Source organism: Cherax quadricarinatus, unplaced genomic scaffold (assembly GCF_038502225.1).
Source record: "Cherax quadricarinatus isolate ZL_2023a unplaced genomic scaffold, ASM3850222v1 Contig1160, whole genome shotgun sequence".
In the NCBI taxonomy this organism is placed as follows: Eukaryota; Metazoa; Arthropoda; class Malacostraca; order Decapoda; family Parastacidae; genus Cherax; species Cherax quadricarinatus.
In genome coordinates, this window is record NW_027196186.1 from 59083 (window position 1) to 79209 (window position 20127).

General features: G+C 37.2%; 1 protein-coding gene across 1 annotated transcript in view; it reads right to left on the bottom strand.

The window, feature by feature from the left end:
• Positions 1-20127, bottom strand: part of LOC128690877 (RNA polymerase-associated protein Ctr9) — a 59703-nt gene that overhangs the window by 39308 nt on the left and 268 nt on the right. Inside the window, exons 2-9 of the mRNA XM_070080870.1 lie at positions 17793-17891; positions 15834-15935; positions 15526-15663; positions 12866-13012; positions 3140-3457; positions 2445-2672; positions 1849-1980; positions 1227-1405 (exon numbers count right to left, since the gene is read on the bottom strand). Coding sequence (XP_069936971.1) covers positions 1227-1405; positions 1849-1980; positions 2445-2672; positions 3140-3457; positions 12866-13012; positions 15526-15663; positions 15834-15935; positions 17793-17891 — 1343 coding nt within the window. The remainder of the gene's footprint in view (positions 1-1226; positions 1406-1848; positions 1981-2444; positions 2673-3139; positions 3458-12865; positions 13013-15525; positions 15664-15833; positions 15936-17792; positions 17892-20127) is intronic.

The window sequence follows — 20127 nt, forward strand, 5'->3', positions numbered from 1 at the left end:
TTTATCACCTAAGACCATGAAAACGCGAATACAACGATAAATACTATACGAAAATACACCTCAAAGTCGGCGCTTTAATCCAAAAAAACGATCAGTTTTTTTTTCTCATTACGCACTGTATGCTGCAGGATTTTTTTTATGTGGTGCACAGTGACCACACAGACCCATTCTCTCACATGTGGGCCTACCAGCTTTCTCCCGCTTGATTTGAAGCCGCTAGAATTATTGAGTATATATACGTCAGAAACAGTGGTGCGTTAGACGTATTTATAAGGCGTAAACAGTCAAAGGGTTAATTGTGGATTAATAAAAATTTGCATCATAATTTCATGAAGAAAAAAATACAGTATGCATAAAAGTACAGTGAAACCTTGGTTTTCGTTTGCCCTGGTTTTCACTGAATTCGGTTTTCGATGAATTTTTCGTCAAAATATTGTCCCAGCTTTCGTCCACCGTACTGAACGTGTCCGTCTGCTGGCGCCCACACAAAGCATCCCACGCACGCATTCTGAGTCAGTCTGGCTTTGTTTCTCGTTGAGTGAACATTACCCTACCCATTCAATCGAAACATTTCGTAATAATATGTTTTGTGTACTTGCTCACTGAGTGCGACTGCTCAATAAGCCACCATGGGGTAAAAGAAAGTTCCAAGTGCCAGCCCTTTGATAAAGAAGGCAAGAAACACAATAGAATTCAATGGTGGTAGAGGGTGGTAGTGGTTGTGATGGTGGTAGTGACTGTGGCAGAGGGTGGTAGTGATGGTGGTCGAGGGTGGTACTGGTTCTGATGGTGGCAGAGGGTGGTAGTCATTGTGGTCGAGGGTGGTAGTGGTTCTGATGGTGGTAGAGGGTGGTAGTGATTATGGTAGAGGCTAGTAGTGATGGTGGTAGAGATAACCTCTCCTCCCTCTCCCCTCCTCACCATCTTCCAAACACCAACAAGAGTCCTCAATATAGGTAAAACTGATTTAAATGTTCATTTATCCTTTAAAATTAGTGTTAATATTTTTGGGTGTCTGGAATGGATTAATTGGATTTACATTATTTCTTATGGGAAATATTGCTTTAGTTTTTGTCGAATTTGGTTTTCGTCACTCTCTCTGGAACAAACTAAAAACGAAAACCGCAGTTCCACTGCACCTAATAATTATATTGTTAACTAAAAATGCAATACAGATTCATATTAACCTGATGGGAACAAATTAAATTGAGGCTTATGCCACTCACCTAAAATGCAATGCAGCTATGTTGTTAAGGATCTCAGGAGGAATGTCCATTTGTACAAGGTCCTGCAAGAGCTTAGTAGCTTTGTGATAAGCAGAGAGGGAACCTTGAAGGTCACTGCCCTCTAAGATCTGTGCTAGTTCAATCCACGCCTCCACATCTTCACTATATTGTTCTGTCACCTGAAAAAAAAAATCCATATCAATATTTATGATTATTTTAACATCAGTCGCTCTTTTCCCCAGGGAGGGGTAACTCAAAAGCAGAGAGTACATTAACTATCACTTGTTCTATAACTCTTTCCAGAATACAGATACTACAACTCCAATAACCCACAAAACTGCAAAATACCTACCCAACTTTTAGAGTGCATGCACTGCATTTCCCACTTTCAAAACTCAAGTAAATGCATATATCTCTTAACATATTACACATCTGAAGTAACATTAATCAGTAGATTGCCACAATAAATACAACATTCATGTGATACAATGGCTAGCTTGTATTAGGGTGATAGGTTACCAGGTTTTACTGACAATACAAAAAGATTAGAAGAGAATCATGAAGTAAACATAATACAGAAATTGCAAAAGACCTTCAGGCCCAATATTATACAACTGCTTACCTTTTTAAGATGCTGTTTGGCTAAGTCTCGCTTACTCTGAGATGTGGAACTGGCATATAAGGAGCCCAGGATCTTCATTGTCTCATAATTGCCTGGCTGTGCCTTTAATACTTTTTCAAAACATTGTGCTGCCTGAAAACCAATAAATTATTTATTTACGTAAGTATTTATTCACAAAAGTTAAATTTTTCAAACCAAAGTATGAACAAGGCTAAAATCTAGCATCCTATATAGTTAACACTACTGCTACTTATTACATTCATGGGGAACCACTAAACCTCTTAGAGGTCATACAGTGCCTGGGAAAATGGACAGCATTCAATAACAATCCAAGGAAGGGAAGGCAGGTTCGATTCTTTAGATGAAGAGCCCCCTCACTAGCATCAAGGAACCTTCCTTGAATAGTAGGTATTATTACTTTATTATACAGAGTGTGTTCCTTTATCTCGTAAAACCTTTATAAAATGTTACTAGGTGTTGCACTGTTCAAAATGCTCAAATAAAATGGCAGTACTATAACTATTCAAAATCAACACAAGACTACTTAAAAGACCAGTACACCAGTTAGTAAAAAGTATTATTTATGGTAATCTTACATTCTCTGTGTCACCTCTGTTGATATACATCTGGCCCAGACCATAGTGAGGAAGAACAAAATTTGGAGCAGCATATTGGGTAGCCTGATAGTAATACTGGAACGCTTGTGAGTAATCTTCTTGCACATGAAAAGCTCGAGCCATCTGATAACAAGACTCAGCACGCATAGATTCATTTTCAGTGTTGTGAAATGCATGTAGACCCAGATGTTGAACTTTTTGGAAGTCCTGAAAATGACAAGCACAGAAACCATGAAATAAAAAATTATTTCTTTATATAAATGGAAATATAATACTGTATGTAGCAAACACACACATTATATCATATTTATTCCTATGAAACATTTTTCTAATTTAGTAGATATACAGTGGAACCTCGGTATACAACCAGTTCCCTACTCGAACAAAGTTCATCACTCGACCAAACAAATACGACCTGCCAGAACTTCGTTGTAAACTACGTATTTCCTGTTTCTTCGCATTTTTTGGTGTTTTTTTCTATTATTTGTATAAATAAGTCACCATGGGGCCTATGACAATTAGTGATAACAGCCAACCAAACGGAAAATTGATTGGGAAGAACTTGTTTGATGCTCGAATGGAGCAGCACTCAAACAGCCTTCTGGAATGAATTAAGGTCGCATACCGAGGTTCCACTATATTAGGAAATAAAATGCACAATTAACCTTTCATACCTGTTTAAAGAAGAAGTGATTACCCAGGTGATTTAACACCATTGGGTTAGTTGAATCAATATTGTATGCCTTTGAAAGCATCTGAACTCCCCGGCGAATATTTTCTGGCTTCTTCTCGTTAAGTTCCAACACTGCCAGGCCAACTAAGGCTCCAACACACATTCCATCCAACTCTAAAGCCCGTTCAAATGCTAAGCGAGCCTTATCCTGGTTCCCAAGCTTCATGAAACAATGGCCCATTCCTAGACGAACTGCAGCTGGACAGTTAGGATTTGTTCTCAAAGCTTTTTTGTAAAATGCTAATGCACCTCGATAATCCTGTCAGTAAGATTACATGTGTTTATTATTAAAATGAAATGTCAGATATATACTGTTGTTATTCATCTATTATCCAACAATTAGCTATCTGAGATATAAATTCTAAGGTCCAACAAAATCAATCATTGTATTTGATTTGGCAGAATTCCCACAATAAGTTACTGTAAAATTAATTGCAAGAGAAATCTGAGTATGCAGAAGACCTAAGATTAGAAACATAAAAATTATCCAACAATGCAGGTATGGTTTAACCTATTAACCAACCTACTGTATATTATCAACCTCAAGGCAACCTGGGCCAGATTTTAGCATAATCTCAAGCCTAAGTAAGAGGTGTACTTTGAGTCATCCTTACATATAGGAGTGAATTATGTTTCGTCTTTATCAGAGGTCAACATATGCAGTTTTCATATCCTCTGAGAAACTGGTGATAATATTCATACAGTACAGCATATAAATTCTTTATCACCAAGGAAATCATAGGTCTAACTGTATAATACTATTAGTTGTTTCCTGCAGAGCAGCCAATGCATAGTGTTTTCATATCTTTTGCATAGTCAGGATTAAAATATGAAGAAATTGTTACCAAAGTTTTACAGAGCTGTCTTTAAGTATGCATAAGCAATATTTTTTTTTTCTTTTTTCAACAAGTCGGCCGTCTCCCACCGAGGCAGGGCGACCCAAAAAAGAAAGAAAATCCCCCAAAAGAAAATACTTTCATCATCATTCAACACTTTCACCACACTCACACATTATCACTGTTTTTGCAGAGGTGCTCAGAATACAACAGTTTAGAAGCATATACGTATAAAGATACACAACATATCCCTCCAAACTGCCAATATCCCAAACCCCTCCTTTAAACTGCAGGCATTGTACTTCCCATTTCCAGGACTCAAGTCCGACTATATGAAAATAACCGGTTTCCCTGAATCCCTTCACTAAATATTACCCTGCTCACACCCCAAAAGATCGTCAGGTCCCAAGTATCATTCGTCTCCATTCACTCCTATCTAACACGCTCATGCACGCTTGCTGGAAGTCCAAGCCCCTCGCCCACAAAATCTCCTTTACCCCCTCCAACCCTTTCGAGGACGACCCCTACCCCTCCTTCCTTCCCCTATAGATTTATATGCTTTCCATGTCATTCTACTTTGATCCATTCTCTCTAAATGACCAAACCACCTCAACAACCCCTCTTCTGCCCTCTGACTAATGCTTTTATTAACTCCACACCTTCTCCTAATTTCCACACTCCGAATTTTCTGCATAATATTTACACCACACATTGCCCTTAGACAGGACATCTCCACTGCCTCCAACCATCTCCTCACTGCAGCATTTACCACCCAAGCTTCACATCCATATAAGAGTGTTGGTACTACTATACTTTCATACATTCCCTTCTTTGCCTCCATAGATAACGTTTTTTGACTCCACATATACCTCAACGCACCACTCACCTTTTTTCCCTCATCAACTCTATGATTAACCTCATCCTTCATAAATCCATCCGCCGACATGTCAACTCCCAAGTATCTAAAAACATTCACTTCTTCCATACTCCTCCTCCCCAATTTGATATCCAATTTTTCTTTATCTAAATCATTTGATACCCTCATCACCTTACTCTTTTCTGTGTTCATTTTCAACTTTCTACCTTTACACACATTCTCAAACTCATTCACTAACCTTTGCAATTTTTCTTTAGAATCTCCCATAAGCACAGTATCATCAGGAAAAAGTAACTGTGTCAATTCCCATTTTGAATTTGATTCCCCATAATTTAACCCCACCCCTCTCCTGAACACCCTAGCATTTACTTCTTTTACAACCCCATCTATAAATATATTAAACAACCATGGCGACATTACACATCCCTGTCTAAGACCTACTTTTACCGGGAAGTATTTTCCCTCTCTTCTACACACCCTAACCTGAGCCTCACTATCCTCATAAAAACTCTTAACAGCATTTAGTAACTTACCACCTATTCCATATACTTGCAACATCTGCCACATTGCTCCTCTATCCACTCTATCACATGCCTTTTCTAAATCCATAAATGCAATAAAAACTTCCCTACCTTTATCTAAATACTGTTCACATATATGCTTCAATGTAAACACTTGATCTACACATCCCCTACCCACTCTGAAGCCTCCCTGCTCATCCGCAATCCTACATTCTGTCTTACCTCTAATTCTTTCAATTATAACCCTACCCTATACTTTTCCTGGTATACTCAGTAAACTTATTCCTCTATAATTTTTACAATCTCTTTTGTCCCCCTTTCCCTTTATATAAAGGGACTATACATGCTCTCCGCCAATCCCTAGGTACCTTCCCCTCTTTCATACATTTATTAAACAGTACCAACCACTCCAACACTATATCCCCCCCTGCTTTTAACATTTCTGTCATGATCCCATCAGTTCCAGCTGCTTTACCCCCTTTCATTCTACGTAATGCCTCACGTACCTCCACCACACTTACATTCTGCTCTTCTTCACTCCTAAAAGATGGTATACCTCCCTGGCCAGTGCATGAAATTACTGCCTCCCTTTCTTCCTCAACATTTAAAAGTTCCTCAAAATATTCTCGCCATCTACCTAATACCTCCCTTTCCCCATCTACTAATTCCCCTACTCTGTTTTTAACTGACAAATCCATACTTTCCCTAGGCTTTCTTAACTTGTTTAACTCACTCCAAAATTTTTTCTTATTTTCATTAAAATTTCTTGACAGTGCCTCTCCCACTCTATCATCTGCTCTCCTTTTGCACTCTCTCACCACTCTCTTCACCTTTCTTTTACTCTCCATATACTCTGCTCTTCTTATAACACTTCTGCTTTGTAAAAACCTCTCGTAAGCTACCTTTTTCTCTTTTATCACACCCTTTACTTCATCATTCCACCAGTCACTCCTCTTTCCTCCTGCCCCTACCCTCCTATAACCACAAACTTCTGCCCCACATTCTAATACTGCATTTTTAAAACTATTCCAACCCTCTTCAACCCCCCCACTACTCATCTTTGCACTAGCCCACCTTTCTGCCAATAGTCGCTTATATCTCACCCGAACTTCCTCCTCCCTTAGTTTATACACTTTCACCTCCCTCTTACTTGTTGTTGCCACCTTCCTCTTTTCCCATCTACCTCTTACTCTAACTGTAGCTACAACTAAATAATGATCCGATATATCAGTTGGCCCTCTATAAACATGTACATCCTGGAGCCTACCCATCAACCTTTTATCCACCAATACATAATCTAACAAACTACTTTCATTACGTGCTACATCATACCTTGCATATTTATTTATCCTCTTTTTCATAAAATATGTATTACTTATTACCAAATTTCTTTCTACACATAGCTCAATTAAAGGCTCCCCATTTACATTTACCCCTGGCACCCCAAATTTACCTACTACTCCCTCCATAACATTTTTACCCACTTTAGCATTGAAATCCCCAACCACCATTACTCTCACACTTGATTCAAAACTCCCCACGCATTCACTCAACATTTCCCAGAATCTCTCTCTCTCCTCTACACTTCTCTCTTCTCCAGGTGCATACACACTATAACCCACTTTTCACATCCAATCTTTATTTTACTCCACATAATCCTTGAATTTATACATTTGTAGTCCCTCTTTTCCTGCCATAGCTTATCCTTCAACATTATTGCTACTCCTTCTTTAGCTCTAACTCTATTTGAAACCCCTGACCTAATCCCATTTATTCCTCTCCATTGAAACTCTCCCACCCCCTTCAGCTTTGTTTCACTTAAAGCCAGGACATCCAGTTTCTTCTCATTCATAACATCCACAATCATCTCTTTCTTATCATTTGCACAACATCCACGAACATTCAGACTTCCCACTTTGACAATTTTCTTCTTCTTATTCTTTTTAGTGATCTTTACAGGAAAAGGGGTTACTAGCCCATTGTTCCCGGCATTTTAGTTGACTTTTACAACACGCATGGCTTACTGAGGAAAGATTCTTATTCCACTTCCCCATGGATATAAAAGGAAAAGTAATAAGACCATATATATTTAGTTATTCTCTACTGTACCAAATTTGACATTAATTAATAGTATCTATTATGGATCTTTTTTTAAAATATTGCATTAAAAATAATAGTAGTATATATAAATTAAGAGGTACCTGTGCCATTACTTACAGTACAGTGATAGATTTTAGTGAATCACACTTGAATTGGAGATTTTTTAAAAAAAGTTAACAAGAATTGAACAAATAAATTTATAAAAACATTCTTGTTATCAAATCTCACAGCAGTTAGGTACCGTATGCAGTAGACCAGACAAAGGTGGCAAGTTTTAGCGAGTGAAACCAGCCCGAAGATTCGGTTGGTTTATGACTTTGAGTCATTACAAACTTCAACCCAACAATAACATGGTGTTGATGATAGCCTGAATAAGTCTTTCAATACAGTGGACCCCCGGTTAACGATTTTAATCCGTGCAAGAGGGGTAATTGTTATGCGAAATAATCGTTATGTGAATGAATTTTCCCCATAAGAAATAATGGAAATAAAATTAATCCGTGCAAGACACCCAAAAGTATGAAAAAAAAAATTTTACCACATGAAATATACATTTTCCCACACACAAAGAGAAGGATACATGCACAATAGTAGAGTAGTACATGCACAGTATATATTGTGCATGTACTAGTCTACTAAATGAAGAATAAATGACACTTACCTTTATTGAAGATGCAGCAATGACTGATGAGACACTGTGTCCTGGGAGTGCCTTTTCCTCCTGAGTACTGTAGGTCCTGTTTGGCATTTTCTTTCAGAACAGGCCTTATCACACTGTGTATGCCACTACGATTCTTAAATCTCTCAAACCAACCTTTGCTGGCTTTAAATTCACCAATATGAGCACTAGTTCCAGGCATTTTTCCCTGTTCACCTGGGTGTTAGTCGACTTGTGTGGGTTGCATCCTGGGAGACAAGATTAAGGACCCCAATGGAAATAAGTTAGACAGTCTTCGATGACACTGACTTTTTTGGGTTATCCTGGGTGGCAAATCCTCTGGGGTTAATTGTTTCTTGGTATTCTCAATAAGCCACACCAACAACGGTGCTACAGCAGCAGCAGCAGCTGACAGTGCAGCAGCAGCAGCAGCTGACAGTGCAGCAGCAGCAGCAGCTGTACCACCAATAGTAGCGATGGTTGATTGGGGTTTATTATACAACCTGGCCAGCTCGGAGACATGCACTCCACTTTCATACTTATCAATGATCTTTTTCTTCATCTCTATTGTAATTCTCATCCTTATTGCTATAGGGTTGGCACTAGAAGCTTTCTTGGGGCCCATGGTCACTTATTTTCCAGAAAAAGCACCGAAAACACTGTAATAATACGAAATATTCCGATTGTATGCTTGGATGTTACCGCGGAGGCTGGCTGGTAAACAATGCCACCGGCGGAACATGTGAGCGTGCCTCAGGCCGCACATTGGACGCGTCTCGGATGAAAATCGGTAAGTGGGTTTTTAAGCGGTATGCGAGGCAAAATTTTTGCAATTAAAGTAAGCGGTATGCGAAATAATCGCTATGTGATGCCATCGTTATGCGGGGGTCCACTGTACTTTTCATTATTTTTCACAATTTTTTTGAGGGGTCTGCAACTCTAAGGATGAGTGGCATTACTCTGGGCATATTTATTAAGTATAAAAAAAAAAAAAGAAAATCAGATCCCATTGCAGTCTGATAATAAATGAATGCTTGTATTAATAAGAAAATTAGAGACAGAGGTAATAGATATATTTTATAGATGTGATGTAATGAAAAAATTCTAATTATAGCTAAATTAACAAAATAATTATGTACAATACAGTGGTCCCTTGAGTTACCATAGGCTGGAGTTACGATAATTCTGCGTTACAACTGAATCTCAATGGAACTTGGTTTCGAGTTGCAAATGAAAAATTTGAGATATGATAAGCATTTGATTTAATTATGCCATGTTTTGAGTTACTAGTCATCAAGGCCCTTAAAGTGCCCAGTAAAAAGGCAATTTCTCTGAAGATCAAACAAGAAATTGTGAAAAAATGATGCAGGAGTTAAAATTAATTCATGAATATGGTTTTTCACAATCAACCCTCTCTACTATTATCAAGCAAATAGACATGATAAAAGATATTAAATTGGCTGACAAATCTAAGGTAGTGAAAAAGTTAAAGAAATTATCAAAGAGATGGAAAGACTGTTGCTACTGCAGATAAGAGAGAACCAAATGAAGGGAGATGTAGCACCTGCAAGTTATTTTATTTTATTAAGACATTGGCCGATTCCCACCAAGGCAGGGTGGCCCAAAAAAGAAAAACTTCCATCATTCACTCCATCACTGTCTTGCCAGAGGGGTGCCTTACACTACAGTTACAAAACTGCAACATTAACGCCCCTCCTTCAGAGTGCAGACACTGTACTTCCTATCTCCAGGACTCATGTCCGGCCTGCCGGTTTCCCTGAATCCCTTCATAAATGCTACTTTGCTCACACTCCAACAGCATGTCAAGTATTAAAAATCATTTGTCTCCATTCACTCCTATCAAATATGCTCACACATGCTTGCTGGAATTCCACGCCCCTTGCACACAAAACCTCCTTTACCTCCTCCCTCCAACCCTTCCTAGGCCGACCCCTACCCTGCCTTCCCTCCACTACAGATTTATACCCTCTCAAAGTCATTCTATTTTATTCAAATCTCTCTACATGTCCGAACCACCTCAACAACCCCTCCTCAGCCCTCTGAATAATAGTTTTGGTAATCCCACACCTTCTCCTAATTTCCAAACTATGAATTCTCTGCATTATATTCACACCACACATTGCCCTCAGACATGACACCTCCACTTCCTCCAGCTTCCTCCTCGTTGCAATATTCATCACCCATGCTTCACACCCATACAAGTAAGCATGCCACTCACCCTTTTCCCCTCATCATTTCTATGATTCACCTCATCCTTCATAGACCCATCTGCTGACACGTCCACTACTAAATATCTGAATACATTCACCTCCTCCATACTCTCTCCCTCCAATCTGATATCCAATCTTTCATCACCTAATCTTTTTGTTACACTCATCACCTTACTCTTTCCTATATTCACTTTTAATTTTCTTCTTTTACATAACCTACCAAATTCATCCACCAACCTCTACAACTTCTCTTCAGAATCTCCCAAAAGCATTGTCATCAGCAAAGAACAACTGTGACAACTCCCACTTTGTGTTTGATTCTTTATCCTTTAACTCCACACCTCTTGCCAAGACTCTCGCATTCACTTCTCTTACAACCCCATCCAGAAATATATTGAACAACCACGGTAACATCACACATCCTTGTCTAAGGCCTACTTTTACTGGGAAATAATCTCCCTTTCTCCTACATACTCTAACCTGAGCCTCAATATCCTCATAAAATCTCTTCACTGCTTTCAGTAACCTACCTCCTGTAAGTTATATCTGTGAATGTGAAAGTTCAAGCTATAGTAAAAGTTGCACCTCCAGAGTTTAGGAAAGAATTGTACCATAAAATCACATATTCTGGGGTTTGACTTGCAATTGTTTTGAGGTACGATATGTCTTCTGGAATGACTACCATAAAACCACGTATTTTGGGGTTTGACTTGCAATTGTTTTAAGGCACGATATGGTTTCTGGAATGAATTAATGTCATAACTCAAGGGACCATTGTATAACACAGAAACCAGAAACTTAAGAACTTCAAGTCATAATCCCATCTATCTCTGCTTTTTTCCCATATTAATATAGCAAGGGCACAGGTGGAAATATTTAACAATATAAGGCTAAAGAGGTCTTTGTGGCATTTATGGATTTGGAAAAGGCGTATGACAGGGTGGATAGGGGGGCAATGTGGCAGATGTTGCAAGTGTATGGTGTAGGAGGTAGGTTACTGAAAGCAGTGAAGAGTTTTTACGAGGATAGTGAGGCTCAAGTTAGAGTATGTAGGAAAGAGGGAAATTTTTTCCCAGTAAAAGTAGGCCTTAGACAAGGATGTGTGATGTCACCGTGGTTGTTTAATATATTTATAGATGGGGTTGTAAGAGAAGTAAATGCGAGGGTCTTGGCAAGAGGCGTGGAGTTAAAAGATAAAGAATCACACACAAAGTGGGAGTTGTCACAGCTGCTCTTTGCTGATGACACTGTGCTCTTGGGAGATTCTGAAGAGAAGTTGCAGAGATTGGTGGATGAATTTGGTAGGGTGTGCAAAAGAAGAAAATTAAAGGTGAATACAGGAAAGTGTAAGGTTATGAGGATAACAAAAAGATTAGGTGATGAAAGATTGAATATCAGATTGGAGGAGGTGAATGTATTCAGATATTTGGGAGTGGAAATGTCAGCGGATGGGTCTATGAAAGATGAGGTGAATCATAGAATTGATGAGGGGAAAAGAGTGAGTGGTGCACTTAGGAGGCTGTGGAGACAAAGAACTTTGTCCTTGGAGGCAAAGAGGGGAATGTATGAGAGTATAGTTTTACCAACGCTCTTATATGGGTGTGAAACGTGGGTGATGAATGTTGCAGCGAGGAGAAGGCTGGAGGCAGTGGAGATGTCATGTCTGAGGGCAATGTGTGGTGTGAATATAATGCAGAGAATTCGTAGTTTGGAAGTTAGGAGGAGGTGCGGGATTACCAAAACTGTTGTCCAGAGGGCTGAGGAAGGGTTGTTGAGGTGGTTCGGACATGTAGAGAGAATGGAGCGAAACAGAATGACTTCAAGAGTGTATCAGTCTGTAGTGGAAGGAAGGCGGGGTAGGGGTCGGCCTAGGAAAGGTTGGAGGGAGGGGGTAAAGGAGGTTTTGTGTGCGAGGGGCTTGGACTTCCAGTAGGCATGCATGAGCGTGTTTGATAGGAGTGAATGGAGACAAATGGTTTTTAATACTTGACGTGCTGTTGGAGTGTGAGCAAAGTAACATTTATGAAGGGATTCAGGGAAACCGGCAGGCCGGACTTGAGTCCTGGAGATGGGAAGTACAGTGCCTGCACTCTGAAGGAGGGGTGTTAATGTTGCAGTTTAAAAACTGTAGTGTAAAGCACCCTTCTGGCAAGACAGTGATGGAGTGAATGATGGTGAAAGTTTTTCTTTTTCGGGCCACCCTGCCTTGGTGGGAATCGACCAGTGTGATAATAAAAAATAATAAAAAAAGATTCACATTATTAGTGCTAAACCTATAAGGATTATACAGTGCTGGGGAAATGGGAAGCAATCAGGTTCAGTCCAAGGAAGGGTAGGTCATGTCCAAGTCTTTGAATCAAAAGCCCCACAAAGTAAAGATTTATTTCTTTATGTTTTTGGTTATTAAATTTCTGAGAATAAAATACAGGTACTGTACTGCTTACCTTCTTGTTAAATGCAATGCATGCTTTACCAAGTAAAGATGGTATGTTGTTAGCAGACTGATTGAGCACAAAGTTGAACTGTGCATCAGCCTGCTCCATTTTGTCTCCCTCCAACAGACAAAAGTAAGCTCTGCCTAGCAGATGATTCTGTGCAAATGATAAAATATCATTGAGGCTTATAATATTGGCTAATAATATTGGCTGTAAAAAATAAGAAATTAAAAATTGATTATCATATTTTCAACAATCACTTCTGCAATGTCAACAAAATAGAAATTCGCTAAATAACACTAAATGCTAAAATAATAACTTAGTTAATTTCTGATTAGGATTCCTTATGCATTTCGGAGACCATCTTTCTATAAATATTGTTCTAAACTTAGTACTATTACAATATTTATAAAAAAGTCTCCAGGAAATAAAAAAAACAAAATTGGGCATGGGTAATCCATGCAGAAAACTTGTGTCACTTCATCTGGTAAGATCCCCAATAAATAACCCAGGCATCTGGTTTCTCAAGATCCTATCACCCTTTCAGATTTAATTCTTGTTCTTTTAGTCTCCATCTTTCATGGGATGAAATGCACAATATTTTTAAAATGTTGTTTCAGCTGCTAAACAAACAGAAGCTGCTGCTATTTGCTTGTACTGTGAAATAAGACTCCGTAAAAAAGAATGAAAACAGTCTTGAGCAGATAAAGGAAGATAAGTACGAATGAACTTAGATGTGTTTCAGTTTCTGTGTGATCCGAGAAAGACATCCCCATATCCAAAAACACTCAGCTCCATCTATGTCAATGTACAGAAAAGGAATAGTACAGAGTGAGGCTTAAGCTTTTAAAACTGTTAAATAACATTCCAGATTAAAATCCAATCAGAAGAGGAATTCACAAGTTACTGAATGGGAATTAATATCCCAATTTCCTCAATATAATAGCATATTGGCAACTACACAGCTCAAGGCAATTTAAAACTTAAAATACATACACCAGCTTTGTGAGATTAAAGCTAATCAAAAGAGGAATTCTCTATTATTCAAAGACCAATATGCCAAAATATACCAGAACTTAACCCTTAAACTGTCCAGGCAGATCTATGTTCACATGCGTAGTGCTCCAAAAGTTGATCTACGTTTTTTTTTTTACATATTTTCAAATATAACAAAAAAAAAAAAAAAACCTAGATCAAAGTTTTTTTTACACGTTTTCAAATGTAAAAAAAGAAAAGAAATCTACTTTTTTTACATACTTTCAAATGTTGAAAAAACGTAGATCTACGTTTGGACAGTTTAACCCCTTGACTGTCGCAATCCCCAATCCTGAAGTGTCTCCTGGTGTCGCAAAATTTCAAAAAAAAAAAAAAAAAAAAATATATATATTTTTTCTTATGAAATGATAGAGAATCTTTTCCCGATTGTAATGACACCAAAAACACAAAATTTGATGGAAAACTGACGGAATTACGCTCTCGCAAAGTTAGCAACCTCGGCGATATTTATTAATCGGCGATTTCGCCCACTTTGAGCCCTATTTTCGGCTAATTCCATTGTTCCAGTCGACCAAACTCGTAACTATTTTTTTAGAAATTCATTTTTTCTATCGATCGAGTACAAAAAACTGCCCATTTACCAATTTCAACTACCCAATAGCGTGGTCGGAAATTTGCAATATGGATAATTTCACGAAAATTAAAAATATGACAATTTCAAAATAAGGCCCAGAATGAACAATGCAGACATTCCTGGCTCTAAAGTAACATTTTCTTTATTCATCAGTCATGTCTCCAAGCCCCTCTGATATTACTCTTGCTTTCTATTTTGAATTTTTATTCAAACAAAAAAAAAATAAAAGATTTACTGTTATGCAGACTACTGCAATACTGTAATAATTGTATAAATAACATCAACACATTCATGACTGCATATTAGAATGGCTAGTTGGACATTTATTGGACAATGACATCATTTGTTTACTTTTGAACATCGGCAAAAATCAAACATTTCCCCTACTTTGAGCTCCATTTCCAGGTTCTTTTTATAGTAAAATCAATCAAAATCACCTCTATTTCTATAATATGTTTTCCATTCTATCAAATGAGACCAAGAAAACGAGAATACAACCATAAATACTACACGAAAATAGACCACAAATTCGGCATTTTAATTAAAAAAAACGGTCGGAGTTTTTTTTTTATTATTATGCACTCCAGGATTTCTTTTATATGGTGCACACTGACCACACAGACCCATTCTCTCACATGTGGGCCTACCAGCTTTCTCCTGCTTGATTTGAAGCCGCTAGAATTTATGAGTACATGTATATGTCAAACACGGTACCTCGTAAGACGTACATATACGACCTCGACAGTCAAAGGGTTAAGGGTTAAAAGCTTGAAGCCAGAGGTTGTATTCTCAAGTTATTGGTGCTAAAGGTTTGAACTGATCAGATAAGGCATTCACAGAATATTGAATGAAAACCAGTATTTCAACTTTCCCAATTTTTTAAGTAAAGCTGAAAAGGTGAGATGTACACAGCCCATTATTAGTATACAAAAAGTACTTTTATGTTTACCTTCATTTCTCTGATTTATTTATGGTTTTAGCACTTAGATATGATTATGATAATAAATTCTCTGATTTACAAATGTCTTATCTTTCTTACCTGGTCATACATGATTATTTTATCAGCAGTGGTATAAAGATAAGTGGCTTTCTGGAAAAGATCTTTCTTGATAGTTTTATCCTTCTCTTTGTTGGCTTTCTGGACATAGTAAGCTGCCAATGTATCAAAGGCACGCATCTGTAGAGTAATAATTCCTCTACAGTAATTTAATAAAGTTGTAAGAAGTAATAACAATTAAAAATAAATTCTACAATATAGTGATGATCTCATTAACTTGACATTTCTAAATGTATTTCAATAATTAAAATTAAATATTTTCACAGACAGTTTGGCAAATCAGTACATACCTGGTCCTTCTCTGAATCACGATACATGGTGTTGGCATCAGTGCGGCTTGCTTCCAAAATGCGTACAAAGTCATCCTCATTTTTTTGCTCATAATACTCAATCTGAAGATAAAGAGTATCAAGTAAATAAATGTTTAATGCATTCTTCAAATAAGTTCTCAAAGTAAAACTGCAAAATCTGGAATATATTGTATTAATATATTTAAGCATTTAAACAATAAAATAAATAAGTACACTACATAGTACAAGTATCCCTAGTTTTGCATAATAAATGCATTCCTGCCCCATACTGCATAAAGCAAACCTGGTATAACATGTAAAGCAAAAGGATGAGTTCCAAGACTGCAGATTCAATATTTTTTAACGAATGCTTTCCAACAAAATACAAGCTTATCACACAAGCACCAAACAGTTATATGACAAAAAGAAAGAAATAATTTGGTCCAAAAACAACTAAGCAAAAAAATATTCTAAATTTCAGACATATTCCAATACAATTAACAAGAGCCAGAATCAGGAAAAAATCACAATTCTTGACTAATTTTTACCAAAAAAAACCCATGAGCATCATAGAGGCACCAAAATCCAATTCGATTCGAGTTAGTTCACCAGTACTTCCGGCCCGGGTCTTCTCCATATGGCGACCCGGCGACCAAAATCCATATAGTCTACCAAAAACAAATACAATTGGTCAAAAATATGAGGAAAAATTTGGATTCAAAATGTAAAAAGAATCCTCCTCTGTTTTATCCTCTCTCCTCTACTGAACCAACCAGCTTTCCTGTCAGGATTAAAGCATATACATTATGAACCTGTGAATATAAATCTCCCCACTTCTCTTTCCTCTCTCCCTCCACCCCTATTCCCAGCTTGCTTCAATACAACCTAACTTCATTTGGTTAGGTGCCCACTGTCTTTGAATTGCTGCAAGACAAGATACTGGCTTTCATTCAAAATGCGTACAACAGAACTCAAACCACCAAATATTTTTTCTTTTTATTTATGTCAAAATATAAAAATATAAGCAACAAAAGAAATGTTTAAGAAGTGGAGTATTATGATGAAGATGAAAACCAACAGTGCTACTCGAAACATTTACTTATGACAATTTTTGGAGAAAACTTTACTCCATTAGGAATTATTCTAGATTTTCTGCTTATCTGTAGATGGCCATATCAGATGCATGGCCATATTATCTTACTACAACAATGTGGACACAAAGCACTTAGACTTAACACAAGTGGAATGCCTAGACTTTACGCAAGTGGAATGCCTAGACTACAAATGCCTGATGGTGGAGTCAAGCAAATCCAAATTTTTTTTTTAATTAACACATCAGCTGTCTCCCACCAAGGCTGGGTGGCCCAAAAAAAGAAAAACTTTCAAAATTACTCATGAATAAATGATGTTTCAAGTGCACCAACATATAAGGTCATTATGTGAATTGTATAGCATGAACATAAACTCTAAAAGAAGTTTCAAGGCAAAATATCCAAGTACATAGTACACGACAACACCAACACATACAGTATACAGCATGTGTATTGGAAGGGATATAGTATGAACAACTTTCCTTAGTGTTTTATGTTACATATTTAGTAACAGATAACAAGCAACCATCAAATCTTCAAATTTATGTGACTGAACTGTCTTCCACACCATATAATTTTTATAGAAAACTGCTTGCAAGCTCACTCTCAAGAAGGTAATTTTCCCCAAAGTCATTCCTAGATATAATAGCCTCATTTGGAAGCAAAACTAAGGAAGATAAATAAATAAAAATACATTTGAGGTATACTGCTTATTCTATATACATATTTTATTTTTCCTTCCCTCAAAGCTAGAAATTTCTAAAAACCAATGCCATCTCAATCACAAGGATGTTTTATTTAAAGGCTTGCACAATTTTCAAATGTAAATAAGAAAAGTCATAAAATTTAAAATATACAGAACACTTACAGCAAGATCCACCCAATAATTGAGTGGCACTTTCTCATTGGTAAGAATACCCAGTACTTCATCTCCATCAGGAAGTTGACTTAAGTCCAGCTCAATGACCTGTTTAAGAAAGAAGTTTTGGTTTAAGTAAAGTTCATGTACAAACTGTAAACACAAAATTACCCTAACAGAACATTTCTGTTATAGTATCTACATCTTCACATACAGTATATATTGATCTTGATAGTATATAAAACATTTATTCAAGATTTTATAGTAGTACTGTACAGTCATTGGACTTTGATTACATACAACAGATATTTCAAAATTATGTTCAATTTTCCTATAACATGTTTATTTAGATTCCTAACGCTTTCAAAATTTGAGGCATTATTTTCAGGTCATATTGTGACTGTAATTTTGTAAAAAAAATATTTAATTTGCTTTCATACATTATCTACTACCTTATAACATTTAAAATTTTAGAAGTGTATCTTGACCAACATTTTCTCCTTGCACTATATAATGTCCTGGATAAACATGACATATTGAATGTAACTTCATTCATCTGGCCTGCTGATTGGGATGCAAGTCAAGAATAAAATACAGTGGACCCCCGGTTAACGATATTTTTTCACTCCATAAGTATGTTCAGGTGCCAGTACTGACCGAATTTATTCCCATAAGGAATATTGTGAAGTAGATTATTCCTTTCAGACCCCCAAACATACACGTACAAACGCACTTACATAAATACACTTACATAATTGGTCGCATTTGGAGGTAATCGTTATGCGGGGGTCCACTGTACACAAGGATCCATCGTAACAGCTGGAAAAGCTCTAAAGAACCCTAACCTAAAAATGGATATTATTTGGATTATTAACATGCAAGGTTAGTAACCCAAGATAACCCAATGAAGCTACTGGTGCTCTGGTGGCCTGGTGGCTAAAGCTCTCAAGGGTCCGGGTTTGATTCCCAGCCAGGGCAAAAACATTGGGCGTGTTTCTTTACACCTGTTGTCTATGTTCACCCATCAGTAAAATGGGTACCTGGGTGCTAGTTGACTGATGTGGGTCGCATCCTGGGACATTGATCTAATTTGCCCAAAATGCTCAGCATAACAAGCGACTTTCTATATAGTAGTATGCCACTGATATCAGCAAGGCCTGTATACCATGTACATGTACTTGTAGTAAATAAAGATTTTATTATTATTATTATATCTGGCTTAATTCCACTAGGGCCTTTCGATGCTTTTTCCAGGATGCAACCCACAACAATTGGCTAATGTCCCGGTGCCTGTTGTACAAGTACAAATATGTTAAAATAGACAGATTTTGGGAATAAGGCATATTTGCAATCAAGACATTTATTGAAGAAAATGCTCTGCCAATGGTAGCTTTTTCAATCTGAATACAGAGTTAAAAATATACTATACATATTTTTTTTTTGGTTGTGCATATGTCTTATTCCTACACAGGTACCTATTTGTACCTATCTGAAAAGAGACAATAGGTGTAGGGAAACACGATCATCATTTCCCCTCGTGATGGGATCGAACAAAGGTCCTTCAGATGTCAGTCAAGGGCGCTACTTTGACTTTTTTGGTTATCCTAGGCAATTTACACTATGTATAATAACTGTACTTATGTGTACCTGTGCCTAAATAAATTTACTTACTATGATATACCTCGTGTCCATATCACACTGTGTAAAAACTCTATGCACATAAAGGGCCCCAAAATATGGAATTCATTACCAGAAGATATTAAAGTAACCCAGTCTGAAAATTAATTTAAGACTCTTCTCAAAAGCCATTTAATCACCCTAGACTAAATGCTAAATACTCAGTATACATTTACTCACCTATGTACTCCCACATCATAACTGAAACAATCACATTGAACCTTTTATCCATTGTTGACAGGAATATAATTGAATCATTGTTTTCACAAAAAGCATTTTCAAATATAAATATATCTTTCTATTATACAAATTTTGATTCATTTATAATTAATATTCTACTGTACAACTATGAAATAATTACTATCCTACTGTACAACTATGACATACTCCTTAGTGCTAAGTAGACTGTAAGCCAATAATGTTAAGTTGGCCCATAATGCCTAGGCATAATAAAAGGCTCTCTTTGCATTGCAACCCACTATTGTAAATACAAAATCTCAATGTACTGTTTGCAAAGACATAAAATAAATAAATAACTACCAGTGAGCAGACTTTTCCCAGTCGCATCCGGGGCGGATGATAGCCTACGCTAAGCTGGGATGGGCTTTGAAATAAGCTATGTAAGATAACAGCTCCTAGACTTTTAAACGCAAATACGCATGAAAAA